General features: G+C 36.8%; 1 protein-coding gene across 7 annotated transcripts in view; it reads left to right on the top strand.

Annotated features, from left to right (window-relative positions):
• Positions 1–18,175, top strand: part of USH2A (usherin) — a 392,395-nt gene that overhangs the window by 274,691 nt on the left and 99,529 nt on the right. For all 7 annotated transcript variants that reach the window (XM_074897210.1, XM_074897211.1, XM_074897212.1 and 4 more), the window contains 5 exons: positions 1,946–2,109; positions 4,217–4,426; positions 5,783–5,985; positions 7,802–7,914; positions 14,774–14,972. In XM_074897210.1, the coding sequence (XP_074753311.1) occupies positions 1,946–2,109; positions 4,217–4,426; positions 5,783–5,985; positions 7,802–7,914; positions 14,774–14,972 (889 nt within the window). The remainder of the gene's footprint in view (positions 1–1,945; positions 2,110–4,216; positions 4,427–5,782; positions 5,986–7,801; positions 7,915–14,773; positions 14,973–18,175) is intronic.

Raw genomic sequence — 18,175 nt, 5'->3', positions numbered from 1 at the left:
TGGTGTCAGGATGTATGTGTTCTCTGTGATTGTGTGCTGGCATGCTTTATGAGGACTGAATGTCAATCATTGCCCCTCAAATATCTGTACGTTGCTTCTATTTACTTTGATAAAAGCTGTGTGAGCATCCCTCCTGAGCATGATGTGAACCAGCAGAATGTGACCTCTGCTCCTGACTGTTGTATAGGCTGAACTATGCCAAGAGCTACTGCCTCTGTCCTGTCATTGCCTACTTGCTGGAAGTCACCGCTCATTTTCTGTTGCAATAACTGATCACGAAGCTGTTCTTTTAGCACATCCTGCCCAAGCGTCCATTTCTTTTTTTCAACCATGTTGGAAATTCTACCTATAGTTTCCTTTGGTTTTCAGTTTAGCTCATTTCAGCAGTGCTGACGTGTGCAGCAGTTATGTTAGCAGTTCAGAGGGGGCAATAAATTCTGACAAGGCCTCAGTGACAAGTCATTAGGCACAATGACCTTTTGGGCTGAATGAGCTATGGCCAGAAAACTGTGCCTAACCATCGGACACACCTGAACTCTTCTACTGGGGAGGGTGCTGCAACCTGAAGCTATGTTTTTGCACTCAACAACTCAGGATGAGTTTGTGGCTGGAGAGAAGATGCTGCACAGAGACTCAACTCTTATTTTTCACAGAAAGAAAATCCATATATCAGCATCTCTTTTCATTTGTGTCATGCTTTAAGCATATTTCAGAATTAGTGAATTTTTATTACATTCCTGATAGAAGTCTGTTTTTACAATGATTTTTTTTCAGATGGCTTCTTCAGCCTATTAGAAATTTTATTTTCACTGTTGTAAATTGGATCCAAAAATTAACCTCAAATTCTCATCATTATATTGCGAGACTAGATCCTGTTCATTTTTATTGCACATGTGCTACAGTGTCCAAGAAAATACTACGTGTTCACAAGTGACAGAAAATGCAGAGAGGGAAATAATATGTGTTATGTATATTGTCACTGTTCTACAATGCTTATAGTTGCAGTTGGAGCTAGTGAGCTCCCGTTTGCTTTCTTCTCAGTTGGACTGTTAAAGCCTAACTCTTTTGAAGATCAAGCTGGATGGTTGCGTAATATGGGGTGCTCCGGTAAAGCAGTTAAAAAAAAAAAAAAAAAAAGTACATATACAGTGTGAATGGCTTCCTTTTGTAGTGAAATCCCCAAATAGTAGGCATTTACTGTGTGTTTCTTTATTGCATTTGTAGACGTTTATCTCAAAGTGCTGCAGCTTCAGTGAAAATTTGAACAAGATGATCCTGTGTTTTTGTGATTGAGCGGTTCTGTGTGAGGCTTTTTATGATGAAATAAAATTTGAGATTGTGAAATGCCACTTAAAATACATTAATATGTCATTTGATATAGAGAAAAAATTATGGAGTGACAGTCAATTGGTTTACTAAATATTGTGAATTATTTAATAAATCTGCAAAAGCTGAATATACAGTTCAGAAGAAAATTATTTTATTACATGAGTGCATTCCTAGGCACTTTTCTTGGATGTTTTTGTAGTGGGAGAGTCCTGGCTGTGTGGTGAATCACTTTTACAAATGAGACTCTGCAAGTTAAAATCAATGGGTTTCCCAAAAGAGGAAAAAAGCCTCATTTGATTAAATTCTGATCCAAATTTTGGCAGGTTGCCACTGCTGTAATTACATATTGAATTGAGCTATAATCTCTCAACACCTCAGAAGCTACAACTATGAAGAATTGAAATAATGTGGTTTATTTTTGTTACCATGTTAATCGGGCTGAATTATTTCCAAAAAATAGACACTTCTTACAGAGTCTTCATTGGTGCAAACCATGCAGCTGAATTTTTCGGAATGGGAAGAAACAACAAAACTTTGGCACAGGCAGAAGGTTTACAGCAAATGTTTTCTACATCTGTATTTTTCGCTCCATTTAATTATTTTTAAAATGTCTTAGGTACACAACATATGAGTACAAGCTCATAGTGCACAACGAGGTAGGATATACATCAAGTGAAGGAGTGATAGCTGCTACATTAGCAGGATTACCAGAGAAAGGAAGCATCCTCATTGCACGTGCTGTTAATCATACCGCTGTAGAAGTGGAATGGTCAAAACCAAGTAAGTCTGCTTAGTATTTATTCCAGTAACTAGATGTTAACCTGCCATCACTTATGCTGCCTCGCTCTCATAGGAAACACAGTCTATTTCTTGACTTATAATATACCTAAGTGTCCTTGAGAGAAAAGAAATAGGAAAAAACATGTGCACATTTTGCTATCTCTCAGTCATGTTCGTATTTATGATATGCTATTTCTGCAGAATGAGAATAGTGAAAGTGAAGAAATAGTTAATGCAAAGTCATGAGAAATCTATGTAGTCAACAAAATCCTGTTGTCTTTGTAGTATATTTCATCTCTTTGTATAAAAATTTACATATACATTCCTTGAGGATGAGAGGATCCCCTGTCTCTCTCTTTTTGCTCTGCTCCTTAAAATTAATTTAGCCATTTTCTCTAGGTGGTTTGCTAATACAGCAGTGGGGAATTTCTTCATGACTTACATGCAAATGATTTTATAAGGACTGGGTGCTGAATTGCAAGAAATGTAGTCTCTTTATTTTATAATTGCATGCCTGAAGTAAGCATGCTTATAAAAACTGACAAATGTAATAGATCTGAAGCAGCTCACTGAAGTTTCATTACCTTAGTAATCTAAACCCTTGACCTTCTAGATGTAGGTAATGCAATCTGGTTTTATTTTCATTCATACCTTAGAAATTTCCTCCATATATGTTTGTGAACGCAAAAGTTAAACACCAAGACAGGGCCGTTCATTATTTGAAAAGCTTACCCTATTTTGTTACTTCTTATGTTGCAATAAGCATATTAACTATTTTGTATACCCATGTTTCATTTTATTCGTCATATTAGTTCTCGAATTATTTTCTTGTTTTCTTTGGGAACTTGGGAGTCCTTAATGTAAGTTACCTTGCTATCTTTCTTTTTCTGGAAAACCTACTGAAGGTTTCTGACTTCTAAGGATTTAGGACTTGTATCTGTACCACTTAAAAAATATCATATCACTCTTGATTAAGAATTTCTATGACAAAACTGTGGATTATTAAATCTGAAAGTGTGCTTTTGGCTTTTATCAATGCTCTTTACCAGTCAGCTGAGTCCTGTTCAGTGGTACAGTGTGTCGTCTAAAGCAATATGTATTACTACTTAAAGTTTTTGCCATAATTTTTTTTTCATCTTGATGTCTACTGGAAATGCAGTTGTATTTGATCAGATCTGAACTTAAACTCTTTGGCAAAGAACAGATAAGATAACAGACTGCATCTGAGTTACTAAAATGGAGAAACAAGACTTGACTTGAATCTTTGTTTATCCATGAGCTCAGACCAGTGAATGTCCTTCCCTGTGTAGGCAGAAAATCATACTGGTTTTTTTCTTCCTTTCATTGGGGAAGCTAGTGCTCAGTAAAACACATTTTAGGAAGAAATGTGAGGAGGTTTGGGTTTTTTTCCACTGTAAATATAGTACCTCTGAGTGTATTACAGCTTTACATGTAGACGATGCTATCATGATTGTTCTAAAATAACACATAGATTTTTCATTTTCACTATGGCCAAAAGGCCATCTGTGGAAAGTTGAATGTAACTGTAATTTAAGGCATAGGCACTTGCCCCTTTTTCATGGCTAGAGGACTAACACAGGAACTCAGTACTTTTGGGGTGTGGTGGGGGAGTGTTGTTTGAAGGGAAAGCACAAAGAAGGAAAAAATCTTTGATGTTTCCATCTTAAGTAGTGCCATAGATCAATCTGATTTGCTCTCTTCCTTCTATCTGGGTGAAAGCCATCATTTCACAGTGGCAAGCTGCAAGGTTGGTGCCCCACTGTTAGCAATGGGTTTCACCTATTAATATGTTTACCTCACAGATTCCATTGTTATGGGGATGTCTAGAGACAGAAAGCTTTCTCCAGTATTAGATAGGATGATGAACTGTTGACACTCCTGACAAGTTTGGAAGAGCAGTCTGCATCACTGCTTGTAAGAGAAAAATTGAAGGCACTTGATGGAATCTTTGTTTTCTTTTTTTTTTTTTTAATAAGGGGGTCTGCATAAAATTTGTTTTTCTCTTCACATAAATGTTGTTGATAAGAAACTTTCTGACTGAATATTTCCGAGTTGATCTCCCAATGATTTTCGTTTCTTTTCTTAGCACTACAAGATTTGCAAGGAGATGTTGCATATTACACACTTTTCTTGAATTCTACTGATGATGGAAGATCTCTGAGGATCCAGGCTGATGTAAACTCTATAGTCGTAGGTGATTTGCAGCCCAACACAGAGTATCAGATATTTTTTCAAGTTTTTAATGGAGCCCACAGCATCAACAGTGAAGTTGTGCATGTGACTACCTCAGATGGAGGTTGGTTAGCAGTGAATGTGTCTTGGCTTAAAATCTGAGAATGAAATTGATTGATTTTTGTTAAGGTTGAGATCAGTCATCCTTCCATTATAAAATTTCCGGTATAAAAGGAAAAAGGGCTAAAACGCTAAAATGCTTAAGTGCTGGTTGTCATCATGTGGTAGATCAATAAACGGTCCCACTGAGACAGAAGCAAAAGCTCTAATAGCAGATATTAACCCAGTTTGTTCTCATCTTCTCCTGCATATTCCTATCTGTGTGCATTAAGTTTGGAACTGAGTTCATATCAATAAATGGTGGAATTTAGAAACAATTAATGTTTTTTTTTAAATATTTGCTCTGTGAAGCAATGTACTTTTGACATGAGAGTCATACACAGGGCCTTCCCTCAGTCACCAGAATCTCTAGGTGTCAGTTCAGCCTCTAAAAAAATTCTTTATGAGTCATTTTTATGCCAGTGGACAAGTGCGGGGAGGGCGGGGGGGGGGTGTTGGGTGAGGGTGTATATAAAATAATAATAAAAAAATTGTGCATCTGAAATGTGTTTAGAATGGTCTTTCTAATCTTTTTGCTTTATAAAGTCTCATTATAAACATTATAATATCATTACCTCTGAAGCAAGTGTTCCAGGTCATTAGCAAAGCACTTTAAGTGAGGATTCCATTTCCTTTCTGGTGCCAAAGGTCAGCACCTTTTGTTTATAAAATAGAATTGATCGTAAGGGCAATTTTTCAACTGGCAAAGATGGGTTCTTGTGATAAAAATAGGTCTTTGCATGGTTATTTCTGACATGCTTAGATAATTATGTAATTTAACGCTAAGGAAGGCGTTGGGGTTTTTTTAAAATAAGTGTTAGACTTCATCATTACCTATAGTAATCAACATTCAAAACCATTTACATAATGACAATATTGCATATTGCTTCAGCTATGAGGCTGATAACGTCACGTTCCACCACACATAAAGTATTTTGGTCTCAGGTTTTGCTTTAAAAGCAAAATGCTCTGTTTTTCTCTTTTTTTTTGGAAGGATTAGGATTGGGGAAGACAAAAATAGTATTTGTATGTTGCCAGTGCAGATGGGTGAATAATTTATCATCATATCTCACTGGCCACATACTACTGATGATTGACACTATGCTGCTGGTATAAAGCATTTTACCATCAGCTCTCATGGTTTCTAACTGAGAGTATAATAAGCCAATTTACAGAAGACTACAGACTGTGATAACTTCATCAGAGGAAAGCAGATAAGCAGTGAACCCTTTGCTAAACCTAAATACTAATCTGCATTTGGTTAAACAAGTGCTTTTGCAGAGACAGCTGGAGTTTATTCAGTTTCTTCCTTTATTTCTAGAGCCTGAGGGCATGTTCCCTCCAGAGGTTGTCATCATCAACAGTACAGCTGTACGTGTCATCTGGACATCGCCTTCAAACCCGAATGGTGTTGTCACAGAGTACTCCATCTATGTAAATAATAAGCAGCACAAGACTGGAATGAACGAGCCGGGGTCCTTTCTTTTAACAGCTTTGTCTCCATTCACTGTATATGATATACAGGTTAGAATATCTTTTCTGGGTTGTGTAATATACTTTGATTTTACATAAAATATGTGTATTTCCAAGTGGAATATTGTTTCATGAATTTCTTTACATATGTGGACATATATTTGCACTGATGTTTGTGTGCATATACATGCAAGGCATAAATTTATTCTCAGCATATTTTAGGTCTGTGTACACTTTTTATAATACAAATTTCCATTATCTTTTTTCAAACCATCAAAACTCCATTTACTTTCCCCTAAATGCTCTGTGCTACAACATTAGCAAAGCCCCAACATATATTACAAAGAGGCAAAGATTCTACTCCTACTCATTAAAAGAAAATTGCAATTGTTTTAGAAACATCAGGCATGCATAATATATCAGCACAAAGAAATAATGATGTTGCATTTGTCATCCTCTTACCATTTTTTTTTTCTTTTTATCCTTCTGAGGAAGAAGCAGAGTTGATCTCTGAAATCATAGTAGTACTTTTTATGCTCTTAATAAATACAATAGTTATTCTTTGCTTTTCCCTTTATCTTTGTCTCTCTGTTCATATATCTAATGAAAAGCAAAATACTGTCTGCAAAAAAAAACAAACCCCAAAACAAACAAAAAAAACCCCTCTCTATCCTTAAGTTGTATTAATATATTCAAGAAATGTAGTTTGACACTTAATTGTAACTATTCCTATCTATGTCATTCAGGTTTGGTTTGCATTATATATGAGAAGCACTTAGTAGTACCATGTATACTTTGTTCTGAAAATTTGAATCCGGTTGCTACACGCCATAAATAAACATCACAGACAAGCATATCGTAACAGATTTCTATGTTCCAGCCCCTCTGAAACAGCAAACCTCCATCCATGAATACACATATGACTTTCTGAATGCCGCTTGCAAACACATTTGTCTTTTCTCAATAACAATGCAAATTCAGTGTACTGCCTCACTTATAGACCCTCTATATTAATTTACCATGGCCACCTTCTGTTGCTTGAGATGTTAATTATTCTTCTCTTCTGCTTTCCTAGTCATTATACTGGACTTATATTTGCATCAATGTGATAGGTAAAACCAAAATAAGCTGATTTTTTTTTTTCTTTTGATTCTTTTTGTTCTTTATTCTTTTTCTTCTTGTCCTGGAAACAATGGATGCATATGAATCTCACTGGTAATCTTACTGTATTAACTTTCATTTTTTGTGCTCTTTTATTTTGAGTAACTTCTCTGTTGGTACTACAGAAACAATGTTACCATCCTTCACTAGCTATATCACTTTGCTTCTGCTTAGTTTAACCCCAAGAATCGAAGGAATAAATTTTTATTTCTGTGGCATTTTTCTTAACAAAGTGTATGATTCCTATTTGCATTTTTCACTTCTTGTTTTTCAAAATAGACATGAATGAGTAGAAACCATTAAGGAAAAATTAGTCTTATTTTTATGTCAGAATATATGATAGGTGTAGAAAACTTACTCAAAGCCCTAAATCAAAGTACATTTTTTTCAGTGTTGTGCACCAGATTCTACATATACATGCACAAAACCAAATTCACTGCAAGTCTGTTGGTCATAATTTAATAGAGAACAACAATTAGTGCCAGAGGGCTGCATGTACCCTTTTTTTTAAAAATGGCGGGGGAAAAAGTGATACAGTGCTATATCTCTGGTAGATATACTTATCTCAAGGCTGCAGTATTTTCTTGGCATATGGACTCTGTAAAATAGAAAATAAAATCTTGGGTAAAGAGAGAAGTCTAAACAAGTAGCAGAGCTGAGTAATTTCTGCAGCTGAGTATGTGACACTCATGTTCTATTTCATCAGATTGAAGCCTGCACAGTGTATGCCTGTGTGAGAAGCAATGGGACCCAGATTACAACTGTGGAAGATGAGCCAAAGCAGCTGTCAGCACCCATTATTCACATAATTGGCTCAAGGTATGCTATAGGTGGCTTTCATGTATCAGAGTGATTTGTAGCTGGAATGGGGACCAGAATGTAAGGTTGTCTTCTCTCAATTGAATAAGGTGCATAAATGAATTTAGTATACACTTTAAAAACATTTTTTATGGTTGTTATTTTTGGTTTTGGAGTTTTTGGCCAAAAGAGCAATTGAAGAAATCTTACCCTTGGTTGATTGTAGATACCCATTTGGGTATCACTGTACTGTGATAATAAATTTAAAAAAAAAAAAAATTAAAAAAAAAGCAAAGCCTAAGTGGAAGTAGTTAAGAGAAGAAGTGTAGAGGAAGAAAAATTATCACATTTTGCTGTCAGTTAAGAAGAGGAAGATTAATGCTCAGGGAGCAATGCAATGCTGATAATGGAAACTTAGAATAATTGTGGTTAAAAAAAAGTCACCTATCACAACAGTAAGAATTAGTAAGCTATCTTAAAAGCCATGCATATCTATGTCTCCTTGAACCACTGTTTGCAATCTGCCTATCCACTACATCCACAGGCATGGGCAAACTTCTTAATTCTAAATGGAGCATCAGATTTGCAGTCCTCAGAAGCATCCAAATAGTAACATATACAGTGATTCTTCGGGAGTTAATATCTTCCAAAGACAGACTAAAGCTAAGCTCGCTAATGGATTTTTCAGAATTACAACAACAATAAAACAGTTAGCATCCTGTGTTTGTGTTATTGTTCATGTGATTTTATTGCACTTCTGGTGGAGTATGCTCATTAGCAGTGTAAAAACTCTTTTTTTTTTTTTTAAATAACAAAAATATAGCATCTGAGCCTTCAGAAGTGGCTAGCAGAATGGATTTCCTTCTCCAGTCTCTTAAGGATTTTGGTTTGCTGTTTATCATGTCTACAGTTTGCTTGAATTCAGCATTTGTCTCTGTATAAGGGTGAAATTAAGCTTGCTATTTTTCTGTCACATATACACATATAGTCAAAGCTTGTTTGATGATAAGAACTCAGAGATTCAGGATCTCATCTTTTGCCCTTGGCTTTAACTTATGTATGCTTTTGTCTGTATTGTCTGTACTGCAAACACTTAAACATGTTTCTGCTATTATATATAGACTAAATATGTCATAACACATGAATGCAAAAGGATCAAAAATGCCTTCCTACTTTATAATCTGCTCAGCCAGAAACAGACTCTGTTTCTACACTGCCTTTTCCTACATGTCATATTATCATCAGCTGTTCTTATATCCCAAAAGAATACTAACTACTGATCGATTGCCCGGACATGTCTGGCCGTGGCCTACACGTGCCCTGGGTAGTTCATTTATTTGCCACGGTGGATTTGCTAGAGTGGAATTTAATCAATAGCTAATTCATTAATTCTGGTCCTCAAGTATGTAGGGATTGTGCGGTATAAAAATGACTGGCTGGCTTCAGCTTTGATTGAAATATGACAAACACTACAGCTGACAGGTTCAGCAGGTGCTGGGCTGAATATGAATTTTGCTTATTTATCCTCCATAACAGAAAGAGCTCGGACAGAAAAACAGTTTGTGTAGACAAGAGGATATTTTAATACATATCTGTCACCAGAAAGAGAAAAAAGGCATTTCTAGAGAATAGGCTCATGGGATACCTGAGATATAATACAGACTGTGCAGTTTATTGTCTTTAATTGGAATCGTGGTGGTTTTCCCTCTTCTGAATCAGTTTGGGGGGCTGTATTATTGATGAAAATGCTGTAGGATAATGTCTTTGTAGCATTCACAAATAATTGTTTTAAAATTTGCCTCAAGGTGCTGCATGACATAAATTATAATTTCACCCACCAACTTCTTAGAAGTCTTTCTGATAGCGGCTCCATCCACACTGTTCTAATGAAGGTTATACCACCAGAGCCATTATAAATACCTTACTTTTCCACCCCTTACAGTTAATAACTCAGCTTCAGGCTGAAACTTGGCATAAAAGGTCGCAGTCCTGGAATGATTATTTTATAATGCCAATCTTCAAACAGAAAACAGTATGGGACCCAATCCTGAAGTTCTAAATCAGGTTCTGCTTTGTTATGTTTCTTGTCTGGGTTTTGGGTGCTTTTTGTGGGAGGTGGAGAGCCTGCACTGGCCACGTTCAAGTAGAAACAAATCCTACTGAAATCAAGTAGTATGCTTTCTTTTTTTTTTTTTTTTTTCAGTTAGGACATCAGGGTTTGTGTCTATAGAGAAGTATTGTATTTTATTACACAGTTTAGAAAGTTCTCTGAGTACTCCATGCAGGTAGATGCTGTCTTAAAAGTTTGTGTAGTGGATTAAATTCTTATGGTGTGGTGGAAAATAGTTCATTCTCCTTTAGAATATGTTTTTTCTTTTCCTTTTTCTTTGTAATACAGCATGCTTAGTTTTTTTCTAATAACAATACTTAGCAGCAGCAGCTTTGTTCCTTTCAGAAATCTGAGGCACAATGCAGATGAACCCTTACAGCAGTTCTGTTCAGTGCTTAATTAAAAGGTTGATGTCTCTCAAAACACCTTGTGGCATAAACTAGGGAAAATCCTTCAAAGCTTCATGAAGAAAGAGAGGGCCCTTTATGTACCTTGGGGAGAACCAGAAACCCTGGTCAGGGTGTAATAGAAGAGTCAAAGAAGATAAGGCCATGGAAGAAAATCTGGATTAATTCTTTGGTTTGATGTCCAGTATCATGGGGCTTAGGAAGGTTTCTGTATCAGACGCTGTTCGTGGGTGAATGTGCTGGAGGAATTACTTCAAATTAACATGTTAGGAAGATTTTAGAGCAAATGGATAAAATATATAGCAATGAGTTATTGGGATGATGGTATTTTCTCAGGAGTTCTAAAGGACCTCAAATATGAAAGTGTCAAACTACTGTGCTGTGTAAAATATCCTTTAAATTGGTCTTGGTACTGGAGGAATGGAAGATGAAACAATGTAGTGCAGATTTCTCCAAGGGGATCTGGGGAACTAAAGACCAGTAAGTCTGATTTTCCATACTGGGAAAATGGATGGAAAGTAAAAAAAAAAAAAAAAAAAAAAAAAGGGGGGGTGGGGGGGGTGTTGATTCATAGTTATGTGAATAAACATGAAATTCTGGGGAAGGTTGTTGTGGAATCACATCCAGCCAACCTATGACAAGCTAACCAGAAATATCCAGAGGACAGGCAAAACACAGAGGTTTCTTACATACGCTTAGTTTTATGGCACTTTCCCTAAAGCATTTAAGATGATGTTCCCATGGAGGAAACCTGATTTCTCTTCCTACTTTAGTAATGAGAAAATCAAAGCACAGGAAGATTTCTCTAAGAAGTAGCAACAGCAGAAGCATAATGATATTTATCAGACTTTCTGTGCTGTGTCATATTGCCTCTCTGATTGTGTTAGCACTGCAGTCCACAATACAGCAGGTAGTTAACTCTTGTGCAATAAAGCTGAAGCAGTTGCTCAGTATGTGTTATCTCCTGATCAGGAAAATATTTTACCCGCTGGCCATTAATAATAGCAGTGTTACCTATCTAAAGAATGTCTTATCTTAATGCTCTATCTTAAGAATGTTGTGATTTTTCTGTGGATTTTTTTTTATTCCAGCTCCTGAAAGCAAAGTTATCAAATCTTAGATTTGATGTGATTTTTTTTAATTTAACCCTTGCATGTGATGAGACTAGCACAATATTCGTTCTCAAGATTCAAAAGTGAGGCCTTGTTATATTTTTAATCTTCATGGTTAAACCTTTACTACCATGTTGAGAAAAAAAAGAAATCCTGAGTTCTTTTCATGACTCATGGATGCTTGAAGCTGATGATACCCAAAGCAGGCAAAACCCAGAATTTCCCTTCCAAGTCTGGTTTATGAAAATGTATCTGATGTGATATCAAAACTCTGAAATACTGATATTTTTCATGGGTTTAAAAAAAAAATAATAGTTTTACCTGGAAATGTCAGAATTAACTGTCTTCACATGCTTGAGCCAAAGGATTTCAGTTTGCTCTTTTTCACCAAAAGCAAATACACTTTGTGGATCAGTCTGAAATTGTTCTTTATCTCCTGGAAGTGCTGCAGTGCCTCATGGACTTTGTGGTCTGAAGCAGTTCGTATCCATGAGCCTGGTTATGCTGCCTAGTCTGTAGGAGGTAGCCCTACTTCAGTATTTTCACCACATTGACAGCATTCACAGAAGGGACTCATCCAGCATTTGAACTATCATCAATTGCACATGCTTGAAGTGGAGTTTTCTCTGGGCACACGAGGATTATGTGCCACATGCCAGGTGTTGTACATTCATCTGTGCCTAGAATTTGCAAGTCTGCTCTGTAGTTCAGGCTGTGGGCACTTCCCAGAATAGACACAACTCCAGTTTATCTGAGAGGGAGTAACTGGGGGATGAAGAGAAGGAGAGGGTGGGCAGGCTCCATCCTCATATTTCTGCAGCTGTATCAAAGGCACCATACATGATACAGCTGGCTACATGGTAAAGCACCCATCATGTCCCGTTAAATCTGTACCTGCTCAAGAAGGTGGTATATTCTGAAGGTATTTTCAGCTCAGCTTCAGTACTTCTTCAAATGGGGGGTGTCAAAAAGCCTCTGCAGTCCTGTGAAAACCCTGCTGATTTTTTTTTAAACTGAGCTATGCATTGTTCTTGCTGTGATGCACCACAGTTTGCCATGGTCAGCAAACATCAGAAGGTGTACACATAACTGAAACATTCATAAAATTTTGAAGGAGTCTGATTATCTGTGTGATTACTGAAAGGTCATACTGAGTTTTACCCTTTTGGTGGTGCTGGTCAGGGAACTCCCACTCCATGTAATTTTCAAGTACAGCTGCAGCTTTACACAATACCAGGCTATGTCCACCCCAAATGTGTACATATAAATTGAATAATAATAAAGTGATTGCTCACTAAAAGAAAGAAATAGATGCTGAGCTCTACAGAAAAGGCAAAAAGTTCAAATCATTCATCAGTTCTTAGGCCTAATTTGAAATTATTTCAGAGACAAATACGACTGGCAAAACTGCAAAAACTGGCACAATATTTTGAAAACATACCATTGAGGGTCTGAATGAAACTTGCAGAAAGCAAATCATTCAAAAATATGACTGGGAATGCTTTCTTTGCTACTGTGATCTATACTGTACAAAGACCAGGAAAGAGTTACGGTGGCATTTATAGAGGTTGAAGTACTACTCTTCTTTTCCTTTTCTTTTTATATTTTTTCTGAACTTTATATTTTTCTGCTTTTACATTTTTAAGTTAGGTCCTGTAACATTATTTAAATGTAGACATGTGTGTATGTGCACGTGTGTATGTTCATGTGCGTGTGGTACAATACAGTCGTGTACAAAATATGGAATTAAACCTATGGCTCAGATGAAGACCTTGGAATGATAATGGTGACTTTACAAGTCACCTATGAAGCTGTTCCTTCATAGGTGACATTAATTCCTGTTCGACAAAGGCTTACTGCTGTGTATATTCCTCTGTTTATACCTCAAGGAAGTGAAATAATAGTTCAGTTATTTTTATTCTGTTAAGATGTCAAAGTTTATCTCAGCAGCTGCTGTTTCGCTGTAACATTTTCACTTTAAATTAATGCTAATTTATGATGTCACTGGCATTCTGACAGTGGCTGTGTAATTGGGACATGGGGATTAAAAAGACGTACTTGGAGCCTAAGTATATACTCTGCAATGTTGCCAGTCCTCCTATTGATCCACATGTAGCATTGTGATCTCCTCTCTACCCAAAGAGAGTCACAGTGAAAGAAGTCTATGTCTTATGCAATATTCCGGAGTGATTATGCAAGAAATTAAGTTTTCATTTTAAAAACTAATGTAAAATGTGTACATTATAAAAGACAGAGAAAATTTGTTTCAAATGTCCCTTTTGACATTTTTTAAAACAATTGTAATATTAAGTGAGGTTTTGGAGCCAATATCTGCACATTTTTAGTAGTGACAGGCATGCTACAGTCTAATATGATTTTTCCCTAAAGATACTTTCTCCCTTAAACTTATGATAGTTTGATATCAAACCTGAAATCAACAACAGGTTTTTGTTTGTACATAGTCTGTTGAGGGCTGCTGCAGTCATGCTTTTGTGCTCAAAGTCAGAAGTCTTGAGTCTTACTTGTGATACACTTGCATTTTTGACTTCTAATTCAATGAAAATAAGCACAGAAGAGAACTAGTGCTTACTGATGCTGCGATGGGTTCTTTCTTTTAATTCTATCCTGCAGAATACATTTCAAAGCAAAATACTTTGTCTTTGTATAATGTTTCTGAGAACAGGGAAAAGGCAAGATGAATACAAATATGTTCTAAATGGTGACTGAGCACAATGTGAGTAAGCTGCACTGCCAACAGCTCAGAGGGAGGTCAGCAGGGGGTCTTTTGACTCCCAGCTGCCTGTCCTCTTACCAGGTTCCTATCTGAGAATGGAATGGTCATGCCAACCCTGACAATAGTTCATGTACGCCCTTGCTATAGCACCAGGAAAGCATACTGAATCTTTTCTTCTACCACTGAAATGAAACAAGTAAAGTGCTTGAAAATTTATTACACATAAGTTTCCAGAAGTATGAATGAGATGTCTTTTAAATAGCAACCTTTAAGGACTTTGATTGCACGTGTGATTTATTTTCCAAGAGTGTTAGCACATATTGATACTTTTTTCAAACTTTTATACCTTCCATGAATTTCATCATCTAGAGGAACCTTTTGGACACTTCAAAACATTTCACTCCACATGAACTAGCATAAAATGGAACTACTATAGGCTAATCCTTTAATGTAAGTATTCATAGAATCATAAATACTTTCAATAATTTAACAGATGTCAATTTTCTCCTTACTGTAGATCTCTTCAGATCAACTGGGAATCACCAGAACAGCCAAATGGCATTATCCTGGGATATGAACTCTTACGTAAAGTGTGGCAGAGGTGTACCGCATCAAAGACTCCAAAGAGCAGCAAAAGTAATAGAATGTGCGTCTCATTAGAATGTGAAAAGCATGAAAATATCTGTGGAGAAGTGTGTTATCATCCAGAGTTGAAGGTACAAGTATATTCTTAAGTTAGTCATGTAATTATAAATCATACTTTTAGGAGTAAGCATGTAAATCAAGTCTCTTTATTAACAGAGGAAGGGAAGTGGAGGGTTCTGCTTCTTTTGATATTTTAAAATCAAGACTCTGATACATGTCTTGAAACTTTTTAAAATCAAATATGGATATTTGAGCTCAGTACAGGGATTAGCTGTGCAAAAATCTCCAGCAGTGTGAGTCAGCTGATGACAAGTGATTCTATTGTCTTAAGTCTGAGATTGTTCACTTTATTTTTCCTTTCAGAAGAAACGAATTGGTTAGCATTTATGAATGTGTCTTGCATTAACACTTTGGTTTGGAGCAATAGTGCAGTTCTGAATGCATCCCCAGATTGTTTTCATTCGCTACATGCTGGTTCAGTGTGGAAGTGGTTTTAATGCATGCGAACTAAAAACTCTTCAAATATGCTCCAGCTCTGGGTGGGGACTTAAGGCTCCCAACCAGTCTGTGGACCACTCTCACTTCACAAGATGCATCTGAAGTTTCTTCCCTTCAGGAAGCTTTGCTCCACATGCATAGTGCAGATGTTCATCCTAAGGAATCAGGCTGTATCTGATCCAAAGTAAATCTCACAATCCACATGTAATGGAAGTTTGAGGAATCTCAGTGCTAACCTCTTGAATCCACTGATCCAATCCCATTGTGACAAATTACATGGTGGGTATACATGTATATAGATCTCTGTGTTTTTGCATCTCACTTGAAACAATCAGCTTTGCTCAGCTGCGTGCCATAGGTCATGCACTAAACTCCTAGAGGAGATTCTTTGTCAGCTCAAGTATTCAGGTATCTGTGGAGCACATGATGGTAGTTCACATGGCTCCTTTGGCATAAAGAGATTGCACTAGATCACTTAAAGGCCATAGGAAATTTTCTAGGTGTATGCAGAATTTCAGAAACACTAGTAAAACTGTAAAGCTCCTGTGTGAGGAATCATTCCTCAAAGCCTGCAGGCAAATAGTGTTATTAACATGACTTGCTGGGGGTTTCCTCCCCCCCCCCCCCCCCTTAAATTGTTCCTTGACTAGATGCTTAATGATCAGATTCTCCAGTACAGAAAATCTATTTAGATTCAGCTACAAGTGGGTGGTTGTTACATGACAATGATGAGCAACTCTGAATGGGATCCATTGTGATTTGTCAGATGTATTTTTAAATTATGGCTATTTTCAGGTTAATCTTCATATGAGTTCCTGTTTAGGAGTAGGATCAATAGCATAGCAGGAGTCTGTAATGGTTTTTATTGACAAACGAGGTAGAAAACTCTTAGTTTGAGAGTAAGATTTAATGTAATGAAATAGTGTCCCTATTTGTCAAAGGCATCATCACATGTTCCATGACTAAAGCAAACAATATGTATTCACAAGATTCCCTGTCAGACAAGACAGTAATTAAGGGAGTGAGTTATCGGAGGGGTTCAAATAAAAATATAAATTATTCCAGCCAACACAGCCTCAGCTTTTGAGTTCCCTTGAAAGCATTACTATACTAAACATATGTATTTCTGAAGCCTTGCAAATGAATTATGGGCAGTCCTTTGTTTTAAAAGGCAAATTTACTTATTTCAGGTTTTTGGCATGGTAGACTTTTTAATAGATCTTGGCATGTGTATGAGTTAAATTTGTATTATATTAATTTTAGATGTTTTCTTCTCCATTTTTATTTTTTCTGCCTTCATACATTTATGATAAGTTTGAACTTGGAGAGTGTCCATTTATTTTTATAGCTTCCTTTCTTTCTAATTAATTTTGCATTATTTTTTTATATCGGTCTCTCTGTATTCTCAGAGACTGTGGTTAGAAGTGGGTGCTATTTGTTAAGAAATGGATATATAATAAACAACTGGAAGGTCCACAGGAAACTGAAGCACTCATACATAAAATGGCATGGGAGCCATTTTTGTAGGTGAATTGATTAAAATTCCCCTCGCAATGCTTTGCCTGTTTTGCTACGTGTGTCCACACTAGCCATCCAGAATGTCTGTAAGAGCTCCTGGAACACCCATGTTGTTCTTAAACTAGAGTCTGTGACAGGGACAACTTATGTGGCAACCCTCTGTCACACTTTTGTAGAATTCAGTCACTCTATGCCAGCTATAATGCTGAAGCATTTATGCTAGTGTATGTGGTCCTTAGATTCGACAGCCTACTGGACAGAAGTGAAGAAAGCAACACTGACCAGTGTACACTTGTTCTGAAAAGAAAGCCTCTTATCACAGTGCCAGCTGTTATTCACCATACATTAATTGTACAACCAAATGCAAAGAGATGCCACTGAGAATTAAATGCTGAGCAGCTTAAGTAGTGTTCAGATCCAGAATAATAAACAAGTTTTTTGTTCATCTGATGATAGACTGGTTAGCAAAAGCAAGCAGATTGTATACACATAGTTCTGATAGACAAACACACTGTGGAGTTCTTTTGCACAGGTCATTTATTGAACCTTATCTAGAAGACACAATGGGTCTAATTTTCCACTTACTATTTCCTTGAATTCAGGACTAAAGTGAGAAGAAAATGGGCCTTTTATACAAAAATAATTTTGAGATATGTCTTGAGTTATTAATATTTCCTCATGGATTTATGTGTTACATTTGGCATCGTCAGCTTGCTATTGTAAGGCACTGCAGAAAAAGAGGGATTTGTTGCAATTTCTTATCTACATAAGAGATCACCAGAATATAATCTCCTCCATCCATAGAAACCAAAGTGTTTCAGTAATAGGAATACCGGGGTGTGTTTTCACTGCTCAGCAGAGCGAGATGCAGGGACTCTTCGCTAACGTTGGCTGAGCTGGGTCCACCTCAGTAGCTCAGTTATACCAGAAAGGCAGTGCTAAATAGCCTGGGTGCAGGATTGCGCTAGGTGTGGTGTGCTGTGTTTGGGATCCAGACACTAGGTCTGTGTGTGCTGTGCTGCGTTTGGGATCCAGGTTAGTATCTCTGCGTAGCACTGTGCTGTGTAAATAAACCAACTTGCCCAGAGCTGTCTTGGGAATCTCTAAAAGAGCAAATGACCTTTTCACTAAAATGAACAAGTGTACATGCACACCCATGAGCTCATGTAGGCCTGATATGAAGCCTAATGAAGACAAGAAAAGATTCCTGCTATCCTAAATAATCTCTACATCAGATCCCTACTTCTTATTTCTAGTC

The sequence above is a fragment of the Athene noctua genome, chromosome 1, assembly GCF_965140245.1.
Source record: "Athene noctua chromosome 1, bAthNoc1.hap1.1, whole genome shotgun sequence".
NCBI lineage: Eukaryota > Metazoa > Chordata > Aves > Strigiformes > Strigidae > Athene > Athene noctua.
The sequence above is the reverse complement of the archived record's forward strand: the minus strand, read 5'-3'. Positions and strand labels throughout refer to the sequence as shown.